This window comes from Bufo gargarizans, chromosome 2, assembly GCF_014858855.1.
Source record: "Bufo gargarizans isolate SCDJY-AF-19 chromosome 2, ASM1485885v1, whole genome shotgun sequence".
Lineage (NCBI taxonomy): Eukaryota > Metazoa > Chordata > Amphibia > Anura > Bufonidae > Bufo > Bufo gargarizans.
In genome coordinates, this window is record NC_058081.1 from 51,421,851 (window position 1) to 51,445,806 (window position 23,956).

Here is a 23,956-nt window from a genome sequence, read left to right on the forward strand (position 1 = left end):
CTATTTGTGTTGCTCCATCTTCAGTCAGTTTGGACCCACCACTATGACATGGGGCCACTTTTAGTTTTTTTTCCAGGGCGACTTTACGTTCCCAGTCCGCCCCTGCCTCATACATATGCATGCTAGGCTCAGCCAAATGCATTCTCAGTGGGGTGAGGGAAATAAACCACAGACACATCCCTCTGGTGGTGACTTATCTACTGAGGAAGCAATGAATTAACATGCCTGATCCTTCTTTCCCCAAGTGTCTGCTGTCAGGGTAAAGTTGGGACAAAACTAATGGGTTGGGATAAAACTATTGAGTTCAGCCAACATTGCTTTGATGTGGATGGGCTCCTTTAGCTGGAGCCACCAATGATCTACTGTTAAATATCTCATGTCTATGGCCAGCTTTACCAGATCACCTCTTCTACTCTCTCTCTACTGCCTGGAGCAACTATCTCTTCACTTCCCTCCTATCTGCCCCCCTTTACCATAAGACTCCATTTGCAGCAACTTATCTTCTATGGGAAGAAAGGACTGGGGATGAAGAAATCCAAAATCTGCCTTCAGGGAGGAGTCGGTACACTACCATACACATTCGACAGTTGGCAGGCTTGGTGGACATTCCTCGTGGTGATAAGAAGTCCTCAGAAAACTACACATTAAAGGAATCACAAAGCCAAGACACTAACGAGAAGAAACTTAATCCAAAGCTTGTATTTAAATGTGACAAGATGAATTCATGACCCTGGTGTTGATCAGTTACAGGAAACCCATTGACCATAATTCCCTTCCTAGAAAATACCTGTCACCCTTGTCCATGACAATCACCAGGCTATTTAGATGATGCCTGGCCACCCAGAGCTGAAAAATGCATTCCCCTGCAGTAAAAATACCCTATCATGATACCACCATGAATCTTATCCTCAGGTCTTCTCCATCTTACCCTCCCCACCTTCATGTTCCAGGGAGATATTTACTCATCTTAGGCGTCCCAGATAAGAACAGGTGGTAGCATTTGAGAAAAAGATAGAAGGCGTTTGATGTCTGTGGTTCTGACAGCCCTGTTTTGATGGGCTGTAAAGGTCCAGCTTGGACTTCAATTAGCTGGCGTCGAGAGCCACATAGAATACAGTTGTGTTCTTTTAAGGCCCACAGACAGGTGCAGGGGAAGGACTCTGAATATTCCACTATTCAATAAGTGAGGGAGAATAAAGACACCAAATAGTCATAACATTGGGAGAACTTTAATGTGCTGCAAAGGCCATTTACAGGAATAAATACATATATGGACTATACAGGAACTATCTGCAGACCGAGCAATGGAACCGGTGGCGAGAAGACCCGCTGCTCTAACTGTCCAGACTCATGAGTAAAGCGGTTCCTCTCTTGATCCAGTGCTCCGGTGGTGATGACCCCGTTTTAAGATCCACTCCGATCACAAAGGAAGCTCGACCAGTGGACCCACACCGGACCGGGTAGTAATAGCAGGGGCAGGAATACAGTCCTGAGAAAGAGAGAAAGGTTGTACATAGGTGAGTTTGGTGGTGAGCCAGAAGATAGCTGGCTAGATGTGTAATCCATGATTCCTCCAGGTTTAGTTAAAGAGGTTATGACATGATTAATGTAAAAATTTAATCAGACACCATATAGTACATGACAATCTACAACCAGTCCTGTACCTCACATGGATCCAGAGATCTCCTCATCCATTGCTCCAATTGTTCTGCTAGATTTATATCAAGCTGGCAGCTCGAGGGGAGTGTCCTTTATTGGGGCATGTCTTTTCTGCTGCAGCTCTCACCCTATCACAGCCCAGGAGGCAGTTGAAGGATGGAACTGAGCATGTGCGTCCACCTCAGTGAGGTGGACAGAGAAATAAGGAAAACAACAAACAGCAGGTGGCGCTATACAGAGATTGCGCTATGCAAAAATGTTTAATTACATGCAAGTACAAAAGGTATTCAGATCTAGGGGCTGGTTTGAAAACTGACATATTTTTCATGGGATAAACCCTTTCATGTCCATTGGGTGTAAATATGTAAATGGTTAGGAATATATTCTAAGGGTATGTTCACACTTTGGATCTTTAAAATCTGTCTACAAAATTCAGCACTTTTTTAGTGTTTTTTTAATGTGGTTTCGGACACATTTTTGAAGTGGTTTAACCGATTGGATGATCCGCACCAAAAAACGTGTGGACATGTATGGAGCGATTTTTTTGATACTTTCTATTCAGTGTGGATTCTGCCCAAAGATAAAAAAAAAATAATAACTGTAAAAAATAGTAAGGACATAAATGAAAGAAACATGTCATCCTTATGGAAAGTAATGCAGGAGATTCAATGGGTTGATGAACGGCGCACATGGGGGTGTGGCAAGGGGAAGGGGAGTGGTAAGGGGAAGGGGCGTGGCCATCAGCCCTGACTACTTTATCTTTATTTACGCCAGTGTTCTGGAGCAAATGAAGCCAGAAATCTAAAGAATATCTGAGAAGTCGTAGATTTCTGTTTAGACACATGGACTGCAGGAGGATGCGCCTAATCATAACGCAGGAGGCGCGCACCTCGTCAGAAATCAGGATTGGCACATAAATCTCCCCCATAATGTCTGTTCCTGAATAGATCTAGTCTTGGAAATGCAATGGCCGTCTCAGCAGTTAAAGGGTTTCTCTGAACTTTTACCATCAATATCAGATCGGTAGGGGTCCGACACCTCAGATGATCAGCTGTATGAGGAGACGGCGCTCGCAGCGTGCCGTCTCCCTTCTCTCTTCCTCTCCCTTTTGTTTTTATTACCGGTCTTTAAACATATCGCCTGCTCGCATGTGCAGTGGGCGCCATAGCCGCCGGGTTTCTGCTATTTTAAATACCCATAAGGCTGATCGCATACATTTTCCCCTTCAGATGCCGTGGTCAAATGTGACCATGGCATTTGAGCAGTCCGGAATGGGAAGCTGCATGCTTCCGCTCTGGTAACAGTGTTCCCCGGCTGAGATCGGGGAACCTGTTACATTGCTGAAATAGCCCGAAGCCTCAAGCAGGAATAAGGAGAATTTTTGTGAAACTCACCTGTAAAATCTTTTTCTCGTCTTTTCCATTGGGGGACACAGACCATGGGTATAGCCTAGGTCATTACTAGGAGGAGACACTATGCAAATAAAAAAAGAGAGCTCCTCCTCCACGGGCTATACCCCCATGCTCCACCGGGAGGACCCCAGTGCATGCAAAAGCAGTAGGAGAAGGAGACAAAAAAACGACAGAGACCAGAACAAAGGAATACCGCCATCGGACCGTTAACCATGAGGTCCCGAAGAACGAAACCAACCCCTCCTGCAACAGGCAAGAATGGGTGGGAGCTGTGTCCCCCAATGGAAGAGACGAGAAAAAGATTTTACAGGTGAGTTTAACAAAAAAAAAATCCTTTTCTCGCACATTCCATTGGGGGACACAGACCATAGGACGTCCCACAGCAGTCTATGGGGTGGGAAAAAGATCAGCACCTCCAGGGGGAAACGCCCAGCGGTCAAACAGGAACCACCGCCTGCAATACCTTGCGCCCAAGGGCAGCATCAGCCGATGCCAAAGAGTGCAGTTGGTAAAACTTTGTAAAAGGTATGTAAGGACGACCAGGTGTCCGCCTTACAAATTTGAGATGCCGAGGCGCGATTCCGCCTAGCCCAGGAAGCCCCCATCGCCCTGGTGGAGTGCACGGTAACCCCAGCTGGGGGAACCCTGCCACGGGAACGATAAGCCGTGGCAATAGCCGACCGAATGCACTGAGCCACCGAGACCTTGGAAGCCGCCAGACCCTTACGAGGCCCCTCGGGAATAACGAAAAGAGAGTCCGTACGGTGGAAAGGGGCAGTAACCGAAAGGTACACCCGCAGAGCACAGACAACGTCCAGGGAATGGAGAGCGCGCTCCTTGCGGTTCGCCGGGGGTGGACAAAAAGAGGGCAGGACTATATCCTCATTAAGGTGGAAAGCGGAGACCACCTTGGGCAAAAAGGAAGGGACCGGGCGTAGCACCGCTTTATCCTGGTGGAAGACCAAAAAGGGCTCCCTAGAGGAAAGAGTGGCCAGCTCCGACACCCTCCTGATCGAGGTGATGGCCACCAAAAAGACCACCTTCCAGGTGAGAAAACTCAAGGAAACCTCCCTCAGAGGCTCAAAGGGAGCCGTCTGGAGGGAAGACAGAACCAAATTGAGATCCCAGGGGGGCAGGGGAGGAACATACGGAAGAACCGAATGCGGACAGAGCAGAGCCAGGGATCGCTGAAAGAAGATGGCTAGAGCCAAGACCTGACCTTTTAGGGAGCTCAGGGACATTCCCATCTCAAGGCCTGACTGGAGAAAGGAGAGGACCACCAGAACGGAGAAACAAAGGGGAAAAACGCCTAGCTTCTCACAAAAGGCAAGAAAGGCCTTCCAGGTACGATAGTATATCCGAGAGGAAACTGGTTTTCTGGCCTTAATAATGGTCTTCACGACGGAGTCCGAGAAGCCCCTCTTCTTCAGGATGACGGTCTCAACAGCCACGCCGTTAAACTAAGTGACCGTAAATTCTGGTGGAAGAGCGGTCCTTGAGACAGTAGGTCCTTCCTGAGAGGAAGAGGCCACAGAACGTCTGCCAGCATCCGAATGACATCCGAGAACCAGGCCTTGCGAGGCCAATCGGGGGGATGAGAATGGTCGGAATCCCTTCCGTCGTGATCTTGCGAAGGACCTTTGGGAGTAGAGGCAGTGGTGGAAAGACATAGAGAAGGAGGAAGTCTTGCCACGGAGACACCAGCGCGTCCACCCCGTACGCCTCCGGATGCCGAGCATGAGCCAGGAACGTGGGAACCTTGTTGTTGAGCCTGGACGCAATTAAGTCCACGTCCGGGCGGCCCCAACGGCGACAGACGTACTCGAATACCTCCGGTCGTAAAGACCACTCTCCCGGATCCACTGTGTTGCGACTGAGACAGTCCGCCTTCCAATTGTCGACCCCTGGGATGTACACTGCCGACAGTACTGGAACATGAGTCTCCGCCCACTGGAGGATCCTTTCCGCCTCCTGCATCACCGTCCAGCTGAGGGTCCCGCCATGATGGTTGATGTAAGCCAGAGCTGTGGCATTGTCCGACTGGACCCTTAGCGGGTGACCTGCTAGGAGAGGAGTCCAATGAGAAAGGGAGAGGAAAATTGCTCTGAGCTCCAGCACGTTGATCGGAAGGCTTCTGCCGCCGACCAAACCCCCTGAAACGTCTGGGCCTGGAGAACGGCACCCCAACCCAGGATACTGGCATCGGTGGTGACGACCGTCCAGGAGATCGGAAGGAAGGACCTCCCTGAAGACAGGTTCTGAGGGGACAGCCGCAACCAAGGGAGTTCTACACGAACCCAAGGAGGCAGGCGGACCCGAGAGTCCAGACCGCGTGATGTCCTTTCCCAAAAGGACAGGATCGCCCGCTGCAGAGGCCGAGTGTGAAACTGGGCAAAGGGGACGGCCTCGAAGGAGGCCACCATAAGCCCCAGAACCTCCATGCACTCCCGGAGGGAGAGACGTCGGGAGTGCAGGAGGCGAGACACCGACTCTTGGGATCCGGAAGGAATATCCGAGCTGCCGTGGTGTCCATAATCATCCCTAGGTAGGTCACTCTCTGAGAGGGATGAAGAGAGGACTTCTGGAAATTGATCAGCCAGCCGAACTGTTCCAGAGTCTGAACAGTGATTCGGATGCTGTCCTTGGCCTGGGGAAGGGAGGGAGCCTTTATCAGTATGTCGTCCAGGTAGGGCAACAGAGATATGCCCCTGGTATGGAGAAGTACAAAGATCGGCGCCAAGATCTTTGTGAAAACCCGAGGGGCTGTCGCCAGCCCAAAGGGAAGTGCGACAAACTGGTAATGCTTTCCGCCGACAGCGAAGCGCAGGAATCTGTGGCGAGATTCTTCGATAGGGACATGCAGACAGGCGTCTTGATGTCCACAGACGCGAGGAACTCCCCTGGAAGAAGAGAAGCAATAACGGAGCGGAAGGATTCCATACGAAACCTCCGCACCCGCAGGGACCTGTTTGATAGCTTCAGGTCTAGGACCGGACGCACCGATCCCTCCTTCTTTGGCACAACGAATAGGTGGGAGTAGAAATCTGTGCCTTGTTCCTCTAGGGGGACTGGGACAATCACTCCCCTGTCCAAAAGGGAAGAGACCGCTTGCAAAAGGGCCGAGGCCCGAACCGGATCCCCCAGAACCCGAGAAGGGAAGAAACGCTCCGGAGGCCTGGAAGCGAAATCTATTTTGTAACCGGAGATTACAATTTCCAGGGCCCAGGCGTCCCAGATGTGAGCTCTCCAAACCTGTTGAAAGGAGAGCAGTCGGCCCCCCACCGTAAGAGGTGGGGGCGCCCCTTCAGGCGGAGGACTGCTTGGGGGCTGCGGGGTGGGCTGATTGTGCCTGCGGGCGCCAGGAAGGTTGGGGCTTCAAGGCAGGCTTCTTGTGGGAGTCCTGAGAGCCACCCGGGAAGGGGGCCGCCGGAGACCTGGAAGAGGAGAAGCAACGAAAGGACTGGTTCCTAAAACCAGAGGACCGAGCTTCGAAGGTGCGCTTGGATCTAGAATGGGGCAGGTTGGTGCTCTTGCCTCCCGTCGCGTCCGAGATGATCTCGTCCAGCTTAGCACCAAAAAGCCTCGAACCCGCAAAGGGGAGGTTAGTGAGGGAACGCTTGGAGGAAGCGTCAGCGTCCCAAACCTTTAACCAGATCTCTCTGCGCTGAGTGACCGAGAGGGCCGAAACACACGCAAAGAAAATGCTAACAATAAAGGAAGCTTCACAAAGGAACTTCATCGCCTGAGACATCTGGAGGACAAAGTTCAAGGTGTCCGCAGAGGCATCCTGCTCCGCGAGGTCCTGATGGTGGCTCTGCAACCATACCGAAAGCGGGCCGCAGGCCTGTGCCTGCCAGAGTGAAGATGGCTTTGGAAAGAGAATCCAAACGCCTGTCAACCGAGTCCCGTAGAGAGGAACCGTCCAAGACAGGTATGGGCGTATTCTTAGCCACCGGCGGGTCGACCTTAGGAGGGGAAGACCACTGCTGCACATTTTCTGCCGGAAATGGATAAAGAGTATACATGCGTTTCGTGGCAGAAAATCGGTGATTAGGGCGTTCCCAGGCCTTAGAAAGGACCTTGTCGAATTTGCCGGATGGGGAATACAACCGTTTGTGGTTTCCTAGAATTGAAAAGAGGGAATTCCTGGCTACTAGTGGAAGGAGATTCCCCCTGGATATCAAAAGTGTCCTGGACCGCCGCCACCAAGTCTGCCACCATGGTGGACAGCTTGGGCGAAGGTTCCAGCTCTGTGTCCTCGTCCGAGCTGGATCGTTCCCCTTCCGACCTATGGTCCCTGCGAGGAGGGGAAGTGTCTGAACGTGCCTCCAGGCGAGGAGGGGAAGCAGAGTCATCCGAGGAGGGATGCTGCTGTGTACGCTGCCTTTTAGTGGCCGAGCGTCCTCTGTGGGAACCACTGGGAGGTGGAGTGGTGTTAGCCACAGGATCCGTGGTCGCCATGCGTTCCATGAAGGCCATGGCGGCCCGAGAAACTTGGGCTAAATCAGCGGCCGCCCTAGATATGGCAGAGGCCCATGCGGGTTCTGTGGGCTCCGAAGGGGCGGAAGGAGGACTGGGCTGAGTGAGAGGAGGAGGGGGAGGATGATCTTGTCCAGAGGCAAGGCAAGAGTCACAGGATCCAGTGACCGATAGTGGCAAACAGCAGACCTTACATGACCCCAGTAGGGCTTGAGGAGCCGCCTTGGAGGATTTTTGGGGACCCAGGTTTTGGCGTGATGGCGACAATCCCAGAAAAGAAAAAAGGTCAGGGTCTTCTACCGTTACTGCAGCAAGCTGAGGGCTAAACAAACTGTCCTACCGCGACCCGTGAGGAGCAGTTGGGAGCAGCCATGGGTGGAGAAGCGCTGAGATGGAATGGAAGCGCCTGGAGCTGAAGAAATAGGGCTCCGCCCACCAATCGCATCAAGGATGGCGCGAAACCCGCGCGCGCGGGAAGTATGAAAAAAACGCCCGGCGCCAAAAACGGCGTAGCAGGGGTTAAGGATAGAGCCGTGGCCGCCGGAGGGGTAGGAGAACTGAGCGGCGCAGGTTAGTGTACCGCTGTGGGAGGAGGCTGAGGAAGCTGCCACTTCTGAAGAACGATTGCCCCAAGACAGGAATCCTTCCCCCCCTTCAACACCACCCACCCAAGCGGGCCCTAAGTGTCACACAGGGAGACAGAGGGAGGGCAGGGGGTTCTGCAGGAGTGCCGCATATACTTATCTGCGTCCTGCAGTCTTCTCCCTCTGCTCCACACCAGCGGGGTTCACCTCTTCAGTCAGCTGGCACAAGGAGTGGCAGTGATCTGGTAGGAGGGCAGGAGTAGGTGACCCCGGATCTGGTAGGCCGTCGGAGCTGCAGGTCAAGCCCGGTTCCACTTATCTTCTTGGGGGAGGGGCAGGGGGGAGGTAGCCGGGGACGCCAATTCGACCCCAGAGCTCGCTCCACTGAGAGACCAGGGAAGCAAAATGCGACCCTGTGTCCTCTTGCAGAAAAAAAATAAACAGGAGTAGAGAGTCTATAGGGACAACCCTGCAGGAGCAGAAATGTCACCTCCTTATCCGACACTAAGCAAAGACTGGGGTCCTCCCGGTGGAGCATGGGGGTATAGCCCGTGGAGGAGGAGCTCTCTTTTTTATTTGCATAGTGTCTCCTCCTAGTAATGACCTAGGCAATACCCATGGTCTGTGTCCCCCAATGGAATGTGCGAGAAATACCAATAAAGACCACTAGGTGGTAGCATTGTATTGTTATATTGCAAATGAAGCGCTCAATGATGGCTATATAGCCATCAAGGAACAAAATGGGCAATCTAATGATTGCCAGTTATTGTCACCCAAGGTGACTTAAAAATTTTTTTAAAAAATTTGTTAAAAAAAGTTTTTACTAATAAATAAAAATACTTAACCAATAAAAAAATAAACATCATGGGCATTGCCATGTGCGAAAATGCTCATACAATTAAAATATAACAATATAAATGGCAAATAGCGTAACGGGAAAAAAAATAAAATAAATTCGCTATTTTTTGTCACTTCAACTACCCACAATTTTTTTTAAATAAAAAGTTATCAAAAAGTCGCACACACTTCAAATTGGTTTCACTGAAAAGTACAGATTGTCCCGCAGAAAATGAGCCCCCACACAGGCTACTACACATAACTACAAAAAAGTTATAGGGGTCCGAATATGGTGATAAAATGTATTTATTTTTTTCCCCTCAAAAGGTTTTAATTTTTTTTCAGTATTAAAACGCAAGAAAAATTATACAAGTGCGGTATCGTTGTAACCGTACTGACCTGGAGAATGAAGATAACAGGTCAATTTTACCGCATAGTGTATGGTGTAAAAAAAATAAAATAAAAACCTTTATCAGAATTGCATTTTTTTTCCCAATTCTACCCCATCTGGAATTTTTTTTCCTGAGGACTACAGCCCCAAGTGTGGAAAGTAGCTCATACTTTACTTGAAGGAACAAATGGCCAAAAGTCCTCTCCAAGAAACCCTCCCACCCCTTGATCTAACCTTCCCATGCCTCACTTACAATCCTTACAGGTTCAGAGCTTTGGAGTACAATGGGTGGTAAATTTCTAACATATTTATTCTATAACAACCCATGAGGGTCAGATACGTGATTACACAACATGCCTTCTTCCATTAGCTTCAGCTTCAACATGCCCTTTAAAGGGGTCGTCCCACTTCAGTAAATGGCATTTCTCATGTAGACAGAGTTAATACAAGGCACTTACTAATATATTGTGATTGTCCATACTGCCACCTCCTTTGCTGGCTGGATTCATTTTGCCATCACATTATACACAGCTCGTATCCATTAAGATATAAATGGGCTTAAGAGGCGAGATGCAGGCCGCTGCACTAGGTCAGCCCTACCTTCAGCATGCTGCCTGGACTGCTCCTAGTAATGATCCCTAGTAGGATTTCCTCAAGAGGCCAAGGATGGCCATGGGATTCCCTGCTGCAGCATTCAATTGCACAATTATCATATTTTTCGCTTTATAAGGCTACTTTCACACTCGCAGTAAGCTTGCGTGCAGTGTCAGGTCATAGTGTGCGCACTACACGTTCAGGACAGTGCAGCGCCAGCCCCAGGAAGGAAGACCAGGGAGGGTGATTACTGGAAGTGCTCGCAGCGATTCACTCCTCGCTTCCGGCACTTAAAGGGGTTGTACGGGTTCAGATCTGAACCCGGACATACACATATTTTCACCCAGGCAGCCCTTCTGATGTTAGCATTGGAGCATCTCATGCTCTGATGTGCTCACTTGCCCTGAGCTGGATCGGGGCTTTTTTATCTACAATAATACACTGCTGGGTGGAAGCTTCCACCCGATTCAGCGCAGGGCAAAGGACAGCATCGGAGCATAAAATGCTCCGATGCTCTTGTCAGTGGGGCTGCCTGGGTGAAATTCTGGGTACCCAGACAACCCCTTTAATGTATACTGGTGAGTGCTTCCATATGGAAGTTCTCTCTAGTATTTGCTTTGCAAGACGCACGGCCATTTTCCCAACCTTTGAGGGGAAAAACGTGCGTCTTATAAAGCAAAACATACGGTAACCCCTGAAGGATAGAGCAACTGACCCCGGCATCTGAGAGGTTGAATGTCTGCAATTGGCATGTACAGTGGATGTCCTGAAGAGGTTAAATTTAGGAGGGTGCCTGAGGACACATGCCAGGTGCATAAGTACCTGATGCTCCCAGTGTTAAAAGGGTTCTCCGGGAATTAAGAATATGGAAATACTTAAATATTACTTTATATTTTTATTAAATATTTAAGTATTTTCAACAAATAAAATCGTGTTTATAGCCTGGTCAACAATAGCCAGGAATTGGACAGCCTAGAAGACACCGACAGTCAGAGAGTGGTCATTGGTGGTGGATAAAATCATGCAATATGAAAAGGTGATCCTCAAAAATAAGGTGAAAAAAAAAATGTATCTGGACTGATGGCTGGTGTGCTGTGCCATACAGGAGGGGTGTGTTGGGTTAGGAGGGGATGGGTTTGATTTGATATATTAAAAGTACACACGTGCCCATAATATACCTTTGCTGCTCTTCTTCTTGCTCTCTGTGGGTCGGAAGTGCACAGTTGGGAGAGGACACACAAGCTGCATTGGTTCCGCATCCATTAGACAGGAGTTCTTCTTATCCCAGCCGGCACCTTCCAGGTACAAGCCACGGACCCATACCCCATCCTGAGGAACCAAGCATCACAAGTGTCACAAATCTCTCCTGTCAATATCCAGATGTCTCATATGTCTGGTAACACTCACCTTTGGAGGATACACCAGGTTGTTATCATCTACTGTGGAGACAATGAATTCCCAGGACAGAGAATCGACCGACACCTGCAGAAGAGACAATACGCAGTTCTCTCATTGTGTATAGGATACAGCTTCTGTCCATCATTATAAACGGACAGGGACAGGGTCTTACATTGTTTTGTCTGGCTGCACTCTGGAGTACAGCGGTCAAAAATCCAGTTGGGAATGTGAACGCTGAAAGCCAATAAAGGACGGGTGGATGTGCTGTCTCTGCCCAGCGAGCAAACATCTCCACACGTAAGGCCAGATCTCGTGTCCAGGATGCCAGTGGTTTCAGCGATGGGTAAGCCTAAAATCAGAAAGTCCATGATGTAAATAATACATCATTTAGTCTTCCCTATGACCTCACATTAGTATCTCCTCATCCTGTCCTGACATCGTCCCCTCATCCTGTCCTCATTGCATCTCCTCATCCTGTCCTCACATCATCATCTTCTCATCCTGCCCTCACATCATCATCTTCTCATCCTGCCCTCACATCATCATCTTCTCATCCTGCCCTCATAGCATCATCTTCTCATCCTGCCCTCATAGCATCATCTTCTCATCCTGCCCTCATAGCATCATCTTCTCATCCTGCCCTCATAGCATCATCTTCTCATCCTGCCCTCATAGCATCTCCTCATCCTGTCCTCATAGCATCTCCTCATCCTGTCCTCATAGCATCTCCTCATCCTGTCCTCATAGCATCTCCTCATCCTGTCCTCATAGCATCTCCTCATCCTGCCCTCTCATCGTCATCTTCTCATCCTGCCCTCTCATCATCATCCGGTCCTCATAGCATCTCCTCATCCGGTCCTCATAGCATCTCCTCATCCGGTCCTCATAGCATCTCCTCATCCGGTCCTCATAGCATCTCCTCATCCGGTCCTCATAGCATCTCCTCATCCGGTCCTCATAGCATCTCCTCATCCGGTCCTCATAGCATCTCCTCATCCGGTCCTCATAGCATCTCCTCATCCGGTCCTCATAGCATCTCCTCATCCGGTCCTCATAGCATCTCCTCATCCGGTCCTCATAGCATCTCCTCATCCGGTCCTCATAGCATCTCCTCATCCAGTCCTCATAGCATCTCCTCATCCGGTCCTCATAGCATCTCCTCATCCGGTCCTCATAGCATCTCCTCATCCGGTCCTCATAGCATCTCCTCATCCTGTCCTCATAGCATCTCCTCATCCTGTCCTCATAGCATCTCCTCATCCTGTCCTCATAGCATCTCCTCATCCTGTCCTCATAGCATCTCCTCATCCTGTCCTCATAGCATCTTCTCATCCTGTCCTCACATCATCTCCTCACCCTGCTTTCACATCATCTCCTCATCCTGCTTTTACATCATCTCCTCATCCTGTCCTCTTATCTTCTCTTCCTGCCCTTACATTGTCTCCCCTCATCATCCCACCTTCTCCCACAGTGTGGGTACACGTGCGTCATGTATGCAGGTGAAGATTTCCTCCAGCTCAGTAGACATGACCACCAAGCCTTGAATACCCCGTTCCAGATCTAGTAGCGAAGACCTATAAAAAATTGAAAGAATCTGGTAAATGTCCTAATCTGATTGTGAATCTCTCATGGTTTGCAGTAGACAGGATCTATAAAGATTTCTAGGAACAGTAATAGATTCCATGTGTTTTGTGCTTAACTCTCAAAAATCATGAAGCACCAAAGGGGCAGCCCATGCACTCATCATGGGCAAGTCACCCGTACATAATAAATGGTAAAACATGTATAAATATATCAGGGGTCAGTACAGAGATCTCTCCTATCATCTATTTATCCCCAGGACTGTGACGAGGGGACATCCTCTGCGTCTGGAGGAAAGAAGGTTCCTACACAAACATAGAAAAGGATTCTTTACGGTAAGAGCAGTGAGACTATGGAGCTCTCTGCCTGAGGAGGTGGTGATGGTGAGTACAATAAAGGAATTCAAGAGGGGCCTGGATGCATTTCTGGAGTGTAATAATATTACAGGCTATAGCTACTAGAGAGGGGTCGTTGATCCAGGGAGTTATTCAGACTGCTGAACGAAGGACTTTTTTCCCCTAAAATTAGGAAAATTGGCTTCTTCCTCATGAGGGCTTATGCCTTCCTCTGGATAACGGGCTGGAATGGATTGACGCGTGTCGTTTTTCCAACTTACAATCTATGTTAGTATGTGACATGTTAGGACAATGCTTGTCTCCATACTGGAGCTTCATATTTTCCACTAAAGGCTTTCGTTCTGATAGAGATGTTTGAATATCATTCTATTCTGTTCCAAGGATTACGTAACCAGAGATGATTTCTATGTATCTACTTAAAACTGCCTCCCCTCCCCTTTGCTTCAGGCTGTCTATTTGTACAACACTGAAGGAGGAGGATCGACGCGGCAAGATGGCCCTCACTTTTCCCACAGATGTGTCAAGGATGATGTATGGACTTTGGAAAAATGATTGAGCCAATTACTTAGTCAAATGATACCCATGTATACTCATTGCCTATAAAAAAGCACCTCCTTGAAGTGTCATATATGACGTATGCAGTATTAATATAAGTGAGACGCCATTACAAGATGGCGCTAGCACACAGATGTTTTCATTAAGTTCACATACCAAAGTTTGTAAGACATTGTAAGTGCACAATGCACAGACGCCAAGTGTTAGCCAGGCATGAGCCTCAGAGGGGGAAGCCCCAGCCCCCCCCCCCCCCCCCACCACGCGTGGATATTAACTCCTTGGTGGAAGCAGCTTCAACAGTTCTTCTGGTTTATGCCTCACTGACCTGATTGTGCTCAGCAGAGCGTTGTATCTCTGGATCTCTTGTAAAAGGACGACGTTCAGAGGATTCGGATCGTCACTCAGCATTTTCCTTGTTCCCTCATAATCAATTTCTTGAGGAATCTTCTGTCGAACATCCTCCAATAACTCCAACACCTGGGTAGACAAGGAAGATGCTCAGGCTGACGCATAGGAAGGAGTCTCCTCAGGGATTCTGGGGGGAGAACATTACCTTGTCCTCACGGGTTTGTCCTCCAGATGCGCTTTGAGTGACTTGGGGTTGCAGTGAGAGCAGCGTGTCAAACAGTGTCCGTGCCTCGGTGATCTGACTGGCTATATCTGCATTGGGGTGCTGCCCGAAGGCCTCAGGATGATCAACGGTGGGTAACAAGCCAATGAACTCCTTGTATGATGCCAGCGGCCCATCTCGGGGGATGTAGTATGTGTCGAGGATGGAGAGTCTTCAGAGATGAAATGCAGGACACATATAAACCACCACAGTATATACACAGTACAGCGCCATGTTGGGGTTCAGCTCCTCGGTTACCTGTAGAATGGGGTGCTCAGAGCAGATTCACAGAAGTAATCATTAATGTAGGTTCCTAGAAGCCGTCGGTCCCAGTCGTCTGTCACATGACCGCCATAATTGACGCCTGCAATCAGATACTTCAGGGCTTCCCAAGGTGTCTCCTCGTATTCATCGAGATATAGACTGAGCAGGTTCTCTGATACCTATGGTAGAACGAAGGTCCATACTGCTTACATTATTACACCACATACCGCTACTGCTTACATTATTACACCACGTACCGCTACTGCCTGCATTACTACACCACATACTGCTACTGCCTGCCTTGCTACACCACATTCTATACTATAACCCAACGCCAGGCATCGAGCTCACAGACTGAAGCCGCTAGACAATGGTCTCACCTCAAAGTCAGAGTCATTGAAGCCATACACAATGTTCCAGCCGAGCTGGAGGAATTTCCTGCGCTCCAGGAGGACACTGTGAAAGAAGCAGAGAGAGAAGAGCAGGCGGCGGTAACTGGACGTCTTGCTGCAGCGGGAGAACTGAGGCTCGGTGATCAACTGGTACAGGCGCTTCATGTTGGCACGCAGCCCCTGAGGATAGACGGCACTACATGTAAGCATCCTGCTCTGTATGTTCAGGACATTCCCTGTGCACCCCTACCACAACTTACTTTGGGGGGCTCGGTGGTCATCTTAATGCTGGCCTGGAGTATAGAGATGGGAAAGTCTGGATGGGGGCTCGAGCTCAGCCAGAGTCTGAAGCTGGGGTGCGGGTCCTCCACCTGCAGCTGCTCCACCAACTTGTCCAGTTGTGGCATCCATGAGAGCGACAGGTGACAATTGGCTAAGAACACCCAGTGCCCTGGAAAGTAACGAGATGAAGTCAGACCTTTATCTACTGGATGGGGCAAGAGTCCCAAACATCATCAACCGGTCCGCTCTGGGCAAGAAGGAGAAGCTTGTAGCCATCTTGTATCTGAAATTTGCATTGTGAAGTTCTGGGGCGGCAGATACTAAGGACGCCCTCCTGCCACTTTTACATTTGGTGAGGACAGAAGACGTGTGTGACATGTACTAAGGATCACTGTGACTTTTACCATCTCGGACTCCCTCCTTGATCATGCGGGTGGCGATCGGAGCTTGGCCTTGACCTAGGGAGAGCGCCTGGAATTTCTGGGACATCCCGCACTGCTCTGCCAGCTGAAGGAGGGCACTGGTCGGATCTACCCCAGGAGAGAGGACGAAGACCAGGGGAGAGCGAGGAAGGGAGTCCTCAACCACCTGCAGAAGAGAAGGAGGCAAGTGTGAGAGGAGCGTGTGGGCACTTCACCAGTGAGAGGAGAACATTACATGCACAGTATATGACACTCACCGCCCGCATATCCAGCACAGGGGGCTCGGTAAACTTTGACCCCAGGTTGTTGATGATGAAGGCCGTCACGCAGAACGCCACACGGTCTTGTCGCAGGGAGCGGACAATCAGCATCCTCTGCACCTCGCTGCAGGCGTTCTCCCATTCACCTGTGACAATGCAGTGAAGTGTAAAGCGTCATGCACACGGATCCGCAAAATACTCACACTGTCCATGTGCATTCCGCACCTTTCTCACTCCCATGCCTGTTCCTGTCTGCAAAACGGCCAAGAATAGGACGTGTTCTGTAATTTGCGGAACGACCGCACGGATGCCATCCGAATACTGTCCTTATTATTTGCAGCCCCATTGGAATGAATGGGTCTGCTTGTGATCAGCAAAAAACGGAGGTGGATCCAAAACACCCCCATACACACGACCAAATTGTTTTTCTGCATCCGATCCGTATTTTTGCAGATAAAATGTGAACCTAATTATTTTAAAAAATACGGTTTTGTCTGTATCCGTATGTCCGTCCTGCAAAAACATAGAACGTGTCCCATTCCAATTCGTTTGGCAGTCAAGAATAGCGGAAGCCTGTGGAAACTGCGTAACGCACGCATCCGATATCCGTATTTTGCGGATCCACGGTTTGAGGACAGCAAAACACATAGGGTCGTTTGCAAACTAATCTAGAATCAGGAAATACAAGGTGCAGGCCGGTACACCTTCATCTTCCATACCTGGCAGACAGGAGCTCTCGGGCTCAGGGCTGGTGTACCACTGGTGCCAGTCTCGTGGATACTGCTCAAAAGAGTTCATTATGCCATGGAAGTTCGCCAGCTTGTCCAGCTCTGTAATGTTATCCCAGTTGGCATCAGAAAGCCACCCTGGGCAGGGATTGTCCATCTGCTCTTCTCGGTCCAGGACCTGTGAAGGGTAACGAGGGGCACAGCTCTTATCTACTACACTGTGGACTCTGATTGGTCGTTTCGTCCTCTGAGACAGGAGAAGGCGTCACTCACCACTCCCCCGCGCAGGAAGAAGTTATATTCGTCCATGTTGAGCTTTCCAGCCACTTCGAGGATCTTGGCGCACATCTGGAAACTGAAGAGCAGCTTGTGCCTTTCAAAGAGGGCGCGGCAGGTGTACCTGTGGGGGGCAGAACTGGCGTTGAGATATGTGAAACCTGGACCTGATTCTTGACATGCTGCATGGTATGGGCTTAGACCACAGCATCTACCGCAATGCAGTACGGACCCTCTGTAGTGGCGCTCAGTTACCTGTAGACGGAGTACGTGTGATACTCGTTGAGGTTGGTGATCCGCTCCTCCAGGTTGGCGCTGCGCTTGCTCTTGTCAATGCTCAGATGGAATAGGTCAATATAGGAATCCAAGGAGAACTGATACATGGGGTCAATACGTCCCAGGTCATTCAAGACGAAGAAGAGGAGAGAAGCTCGTTGGGCACAGGGGCGGTACGCCTTGGTGAGAGAGAGGAAGACACAATGACATGTCGAGAGCAGGACTACGCCCCCTACAGGCAGGGCAGGACACAGAGACGTCTTGGCAGTGCAGTCTCTTACCTCTCTAGCCAGATCAATCTTCTCTTCGGTCTCCTCGCTGCTCTCCAGCTGCTCGCTCACCTCGGTGGCCGTCACCTTTGATGTCTGTAAGGTGTTCACCAGCTGCACATCGTCCAGGAGGGATCCTGTTGCCTCATTTAGGAGCCTGAGAGAGTCAATGCCCAGAATAAGAGGGTGTGGAGGGCACCGCTCAGATGAGAGGATGTCTGCCCCGGGACACTTAATGATTGGACAGAGGGTTCCTGGATCTCTCTACCCGATCACAGCCACCGCGTGGCTGACCAATTACAGTTGCACAGTCCTCTCTATCTCCACCCTGCACTCATCTCTATGATCAATTCAGGACAATGCTGGACCCTGGAGAGATGAGTAATCATTGGGCCCCAGGCAAACAGCATTAACCCCTTCACTGCCCTCCAACAGAGATCTTAAATTTACCCAACTGACTTCCTTAGACCAAACGTCCTTCACTGCCGCAGACCACTGAGAACCTTTACTTTAACCCATTCTCCATACATTATTCCCTTCACTACCCTAGACCACTAGGGATACTGGAATTAACTCCATCACTGGCTAGTACAGTAACCCTTCACTGCCCTAGACCACTAGGGATACTGGAATTAACTCCATCACTGGCTAGTACAGTAACCCTTCACTGCCCTAGACCACTAGGGATACTGGAATTAACTCCATCACTGGCTAGTACAGTAACCCTTCACTGCCCTAGACCACTAGGGAAACTGGAATTAACTCCATCACTGGCTAGTACAGTAACCCTTCACTGCCCTAGACCACTAGGGAAACTGGAATTAACTCCATCACTGGCTAGTACAGTAACCCTTCACTGCCCTAGACCACTAGGGATACTGGAATTAACTCCATCACTGGCTAGTACAGTAACCCTTCACTGGCCTAGACCACTAGGGATAGTAGAATTAACTCCATCACTGGCTAGTACAGTAACCCTTCACTGCCCTAGACCACCACGTATACCGAAATGTATCTCTTCATTGCCCTTGACCACCAGGGGTTCTGAGAATAACCCTTTTATTACCTTAGATCACCGGGAATATTATCATTAACCCTTTTCTGCCTAGCCCAGCAGATATACTGACATTTACCCCTTTGACAACTTTGGTTCACTCTTGACCACCTTAACTGCCTGAGGAGTGTGGCGGTGAGAACCAGTAGAGGGGTTCATGTACATTTTCCTCTGGGCCCCCATACCCATACACTAGATGCTGTACGTGTCTATACACCGTCACACTTAGAAGTATATGCCCCCCCACCTGAGAATCTTGTCTTCCAGCTCCTGGAGTTTCCGTTTCCCGGCCGCAATGTTCAAGACCAGAGATTGTTTCTGCTCTTCCAGCTCGGGTCGCTCCTTCCTCACCACGCTACCCAGTAGCTGGTCCTCCAGGCCCTACACAGAAGAGTCATCATTAGTGTGGGCAGGGGCCGGTGGGATTACCCCCTCCTGACAGCGCCATTCTCCTCAGTCTAATCTCCTATTGTCCGCAGCGGATTAATACAATTCTCAATTAGGAATTAGTGTAATGTCACTGATGAGAAATCCGTGCGTTGGCACCCCCACTAGCGGAAGTTCAGCACCTGGCAAATGGCCAAAAAGGAGCCAAGCAGATTAGCTGTGCTGGCATCATGCATGGAACACAATCCCATTACTGTGCCATGGCCCCAAGCCAGAGCCATGTGTAGTGATGCTGATGGGTATGTGGTTGTACTATGGACTAATGAAATGGTGATGTCCTATACTCCGCTCACATCCAGAGCTGCCTTTCAAATTCTGTCACCCAGCACCATTCAGCCTTGAAATAGACAGCCCTGTACTCTACTGCATGGCATAGGTCCCCAGCAGAATATGAATGCAGCTCTGGGTGTTACCGGAGTATAATACCTGATGTAACTGAACTGAAATGGATGGGGCTGGCCCTCAGCGTACAGGTAAATCACCACACGGTCAGATAGATAATCATAGTTTAGAAATAAATGAGAAAAACTGCTTCCAATATAGGATACGGCCCTGTAATAGAAGCTGCCCCCTAGTGGCAGACAGACACATTCTTTGTGATCCTAAGTATTATGCCTCAGGGTCATAATACTTTAAAGGGGTTATCCGAGGCTGGAAATGCCCCCCCCATAAGCCCTGGCCGCTCACACCGATTCTACTTACCTGGCTCCCCGTGTCGCTCCTGGTCCCCGCACGGCCGCAGCTGCTTCCCCCCGGGTGTCGATGAAAACATCCGGAGCCGGGGGGGAAGTCAGCCAATGGCAAGCGGTAATGGGGATGAGCCTCCCTAGCATCGCGGGTGACACTAGGGAGGCTCGCCCCTGCGATGTACAGTACAGACCAAAAGTTTGGACACACCTTCTCAGTCAAAGAGTTTTCTTTATTTTCATGACTATGAAAATGGTAGATTCACACTGAAGGCATCAAAACTATGAATTAACACATGTGGAATTATATACATAACAAAAAAGTGTGAAACAACTGAAAATATGTCATATTCTGGGTTCTTCAAAGTAGCCACCTTTTGCTTTGATTACTGCTTTGCACACTCTTGGCATTCTCTTGATGAGCTTCAAGAGGTAGTCACCCGAAATGGTTTTCACTTCACAGGTGAGCCCTGTCAGGTTTAATAAGTGGGATTTCTTGCCTTATAAATGGGGTTGGGACCATCAGTTGTGTTGTGGAGAAGTCAGGTGGATACACAGCTGATAGTCCTACTGAATAGACTGTTAGAATTTGTATTATGGCAAGAAAAAGCAGCTAAGTAAAGAAAAACGAGTGGCCATCATTACTTTAAGAAATGAAGGTCAGTCAGTCCGAAAAATTGGGAAAACTTTGAAAGTGTCCCCAAGTGCAGTCACAAAAACCATCAAGCGCTACAAAGAAACTGGCTCACATGCGGACCGCCCCAGGAAAGGAAGACCAAGAGTCACCTCTGCTGCGGAGGATAAGTTCATCCGAGTCACCAGCCTCAGAAATCGCAGGTTAACAGCAGCTCAGATTAGAGACCAGGTCAATGCCACACAGAGTTCTAGCAGCAGACACATCTCTAGAACAACTGTTAAGAGGAGACTGTGTGAATCAGGCCTTCATGGTAGAATATCTGCTAGGAAACCACTGCTAAGGACAGGCAACAAGCAGAAGAGACTTGTTTGGGCTAAAGAACACAAGGAATGGACATTAGACCAGTGGAAATCTGTGCTTTGGTCTGATGAGTCCAAATTTGAGATCTTTGGTTCCAACCACTGTGTCTTAGTGCGATGCAGAAAAGGTGAACGGATGGACTCTACATGCCTGGGTCCCACCGTGAAGCATGGAGGAGGAGGTGTGATGGTGTGGGGGTGCTTTGCTGGTGACACTGTTGGGGATTTATTCAGAATTGAAGGCATACTGAACCAGCATGGCTACCACAGCATCTTGCAGCGGCATGCTATTCCATCCGGTTTGCGTTTAGTTGGACCATCATTTATTTTTCAACAGGACAATGACCCCAAACACACCTCCAGGCTGTGTAAGGGCTATTTGACCATGAAGGAGAGTGATGGGGTGCTGCGCCAGATGACCTGGCTTCCACAGTCACCGGACCTGAACCCAATCGAGATGGTTTGGGGTGAGCTGGACCGCAGAGTGAAGGCAAAAGGGCCAACAAGTGCTAAGCATCTCTGGGAACTCCTTCAAGACTGTTGGAAGACCATTTCAGGTGACTACCTCTTGAAGCTCATCAAGAGAATGCCAAGAGTGTGCAAAGCAGTAATCAAAGCAAAAGGTGGCTACTTTGAGGAACCTAGAATATGACATATTTTCAGTTGTTTCACACTTTTTTGTTATGTATATAATTCCACATGTGTTAATTCATAGTTTTGATGCCTCCAGTGTGAATCTACAATTTCCATAGTCATGAAAATAAAGAAAACTCTTTGAATGAGAAGGTGTGTCCAAACTTTTGGTCTGTACTGTAGCTCCTGGGCCAATTTGTGGCATGACTCCCAAACAGATGATGGGAAGGGGTGTCAGGTGTCAGACGCCCATCGCAATGATCTAGTGAAAGGTCATCAAATGTGAAACCCTGGAAAACCCAAAGTACTGGCCATTATTTACCTGCTCCTTCACAGCAAAGTTGACGATGGTGGTCTGGGAGCTGATCTCGGGGGTGTAGTGGGGATTGGACAGTTTGGTTGTGATGTAGAAACAGAACTCAGGGTTGTAGACGACATCCCTATCGCCCAGACGAATCTGTAGCTTCCCGCCTGCACAGAAGACAGCATGGAATACAATGGCATGGTGCATACTTTGGGAGCCGCGGTTACTTCCTGGGTGTCTTACCTCCCCCCCCTTGCACCTGTCACTTGGTTACTCACCTACTTTGGTCACTGATTTATTTAGGATGGGAGACAGAGATGGGTCTAGATCCTCCTGGACATTCTGCAGAAGAGCTGGCAATCCAAACTGCACCGCTTGTTCCAGGATTCGCATGAAATCCGGCATCTGGAGATCGATCACTTTAAGATGCTGTAAGAGAAAAACGCGGATCGGTTCTTGAGTAAAAAAAAATAAATCTATGCGATGAGGAGAAAAATAAGGATGACGCTGAGCTCTTACATTGGCGGACTCCATGTTCTTTATCCACTTGGAGGCTTGCCCTTGGGGATCGACCATCAGCGGCCACCTAAAAATACCAGAGATGTGGATGTGGAGCAGACACATCATGGACAGGGTACAGTGGGGGCTCCCTAAACTTCGCCAGTGCCTTGGTAACATTGGTCACCCCATCTCATTTTGCAGGAGGCAAACAGGACCCTCTGACAACCAGATGCCCAGAAAAAGAACTGATATCACTAGTGGTTGGGACTCCAGATCACCTGCGTAGACAAATTACACAATTCTGTCTGCCTGTAGCCACCACTAGGGGGAGCTCAGAGACCTACTAGCGATAAGTTCCAGTTCATCCTGAATCAAACCTGGAGAGTCAGGAAATCACCCGATAAAGCAGCACTTCTCAGGGTCAGAAGGTGGCGTATCAGCTACTGTTTGGAGGCGGGGAGTGTCAGTGTGACGCTTTGCGATCCACAGCGATACTAGGAAATCACAAATGCGCCATATTTCTCAATCACAAAGACAAAAGAGCCTTCACTAAGAATCTTCTCTTTCACTAAAGGAGTAACTCACAGATCAGAGGTACAATTAGCACCTTCTTGCCAAAGAATCTTCCTGCCCCATGCCAGGTTTAAGTACCCATCAATCTGGTATTCTCTTGACAGAACCTCATAAACCTGGTCTCTCTGCAGCCATAGTGTCTCCAATACCAGCAGGGGTCTCACACCTTTAGCCTGGGCAGCGAGCTTCAGAAGAAAAGGACAGATCCTTATCACACAGCTGGTTGGTACAGGAAGGAAAGATGACCTGAAAGTCACCTCCAATCCATAAACTTCATATTCTTCCCATATTTTCCTAATATTTCATGGGTTATGGAAATGGGAAAGGAACCATCTTTTCAGAGATGGTTTTGGTTCTCCTAACCCACCTTCTAGGAAACCCGCGGACAAATCAGAGATTCCCGCTCTGAGATATAAAGGTTCTCAGGCACCCTGTATTATCTTCTAGTCGTATTTGTTATCAGATGATGCGTAAAATTGTACTGATTATCAATATCTACTATATTTCTTGATTGGACTTACGGGATATGGAGAAATGGGCAAAGCAATGATGCTGCCAGGTTTTCTCCCTATGGGGCAAAGGACTGCCCCTGTTCCAATTACCCAAGGCTGGACCTGAACGTGTCATAACCACTCCCCGCTTCAGAGTAGGTAAAAACAGTGACACACTGAGGTCCTGCGTCCTTCATCTACCATCTGACGTCGTCTAACATCACGACTGCCCGCTGGACACGGACACCCCACCATCTTGGATTATTCTACAGAGACTTTGCCTTTTTACTGGACTTTACCACGGTAATTCTGAACTTACAGACATTCTATTCCCTTCCACCTCTTACCTATTTCTATCCAAACCAAACTGTTCAACTGGCCGGTAGATTTATCTGCCAGCTTTAATGTATATATTTTTGTGTGTAGTTTTAGAATAAAAACTAACGATTTCATCGTTCCAGTTTTGCCCTTGTTACTTGATGACCTGATCTATGCTAAGAGCTCTGTCCTCAGAAGACATACTACCAAATTGTGTTATTTTTATAAATGGTTAATGTACTAGCTAGGTTGCAAATAACCGTTTCGTCCCTTTAGGATTAGCTAGCCGGGGTCTCTTCGCCCCGATTCAATACGAAGAGTGGTGGTA

General features: G+C 49.1%; 1 protein-coding gene across 1 annotated transcript in view; it reads right to left on the minus strand.

Moving 5' to 3' along the window:
• Nucleotides 1-1,227: 1,227 nt before the first annotated feature.
• The window catches only part of DNAH2 (dynein axonemal heavy chain 2), a 127,293-nt gene continuing 104,564 nt past the window's right edge, over nt 1,228-23,956 (minus strand). Inside the window, exons 69-88 of the mRNA XM_044278914.1 lie at nt 22,265-22,331; nt 22,024-22,174; nt 21,764-21,912; nt 18,927-19,060; nt 17,638-17,782; nt 17,336-17,535; nt 17,078-17,204; nt 16,796-16,982; nt 16,074-16,222; nt 15,799-15,982; nt 15,373-15,563; nt 15,101-15,292; nt 14,715-14,899; nt 14,400-14,628; nt 14,172-14,323; nt 12,814-12,928; nt 11,527-11,703; nt 11,364-11,438; nt 11,135-11,285; nt 1,228-1,489 (exon numbers count right to left, since the gene is read on the minus strand). Coding sequence (XP_044134849.1) covers nt 1,335-1,489; nt 11,135-11,285; nt 11,364-11,438; nt 11,527-11,703; nt 12,814-12,928; nt 14,172-14,323; nt 14,400-14,628; nt 14,715-14,899; nt 15,101-15,292; nt 15,373-15,563; nt 15,799-15,982; nt 16,074-16,222; nt 16,796-16,982; nt 17,078-17,204; nt 17,336-17,535; nt 17,638-17,782; nt 18,927-19,060; nt 21,764-21,912; nt 22,024-22,174; nt 22,265-22,331 — 3,115 coding nt within the window. The 3' untranslated portion in view covers nt 1,228-1,334. The remainder of the gene's footprint in view (nt 1,490-11,134; nt 11,286-11,363; nt 11,439-11,526; nt 11,704-12,813; nt 12,929-14,171; nt 14,324-14,399; nt 14,629-14,714; nt 14,900-15,100; nt 15,293-15,372; nt 15,564-15,798; nt 15,983-16,073; nt 16,223-16,795; nt 16,983-17,077; nt 17,205-17,335; nt 17,536-17,637; nt 17,783-18,926; nt 19,061-21,763; nt 21,913-22,023; nt 22,175-22,264; nt 22,332-23,956) is intronic.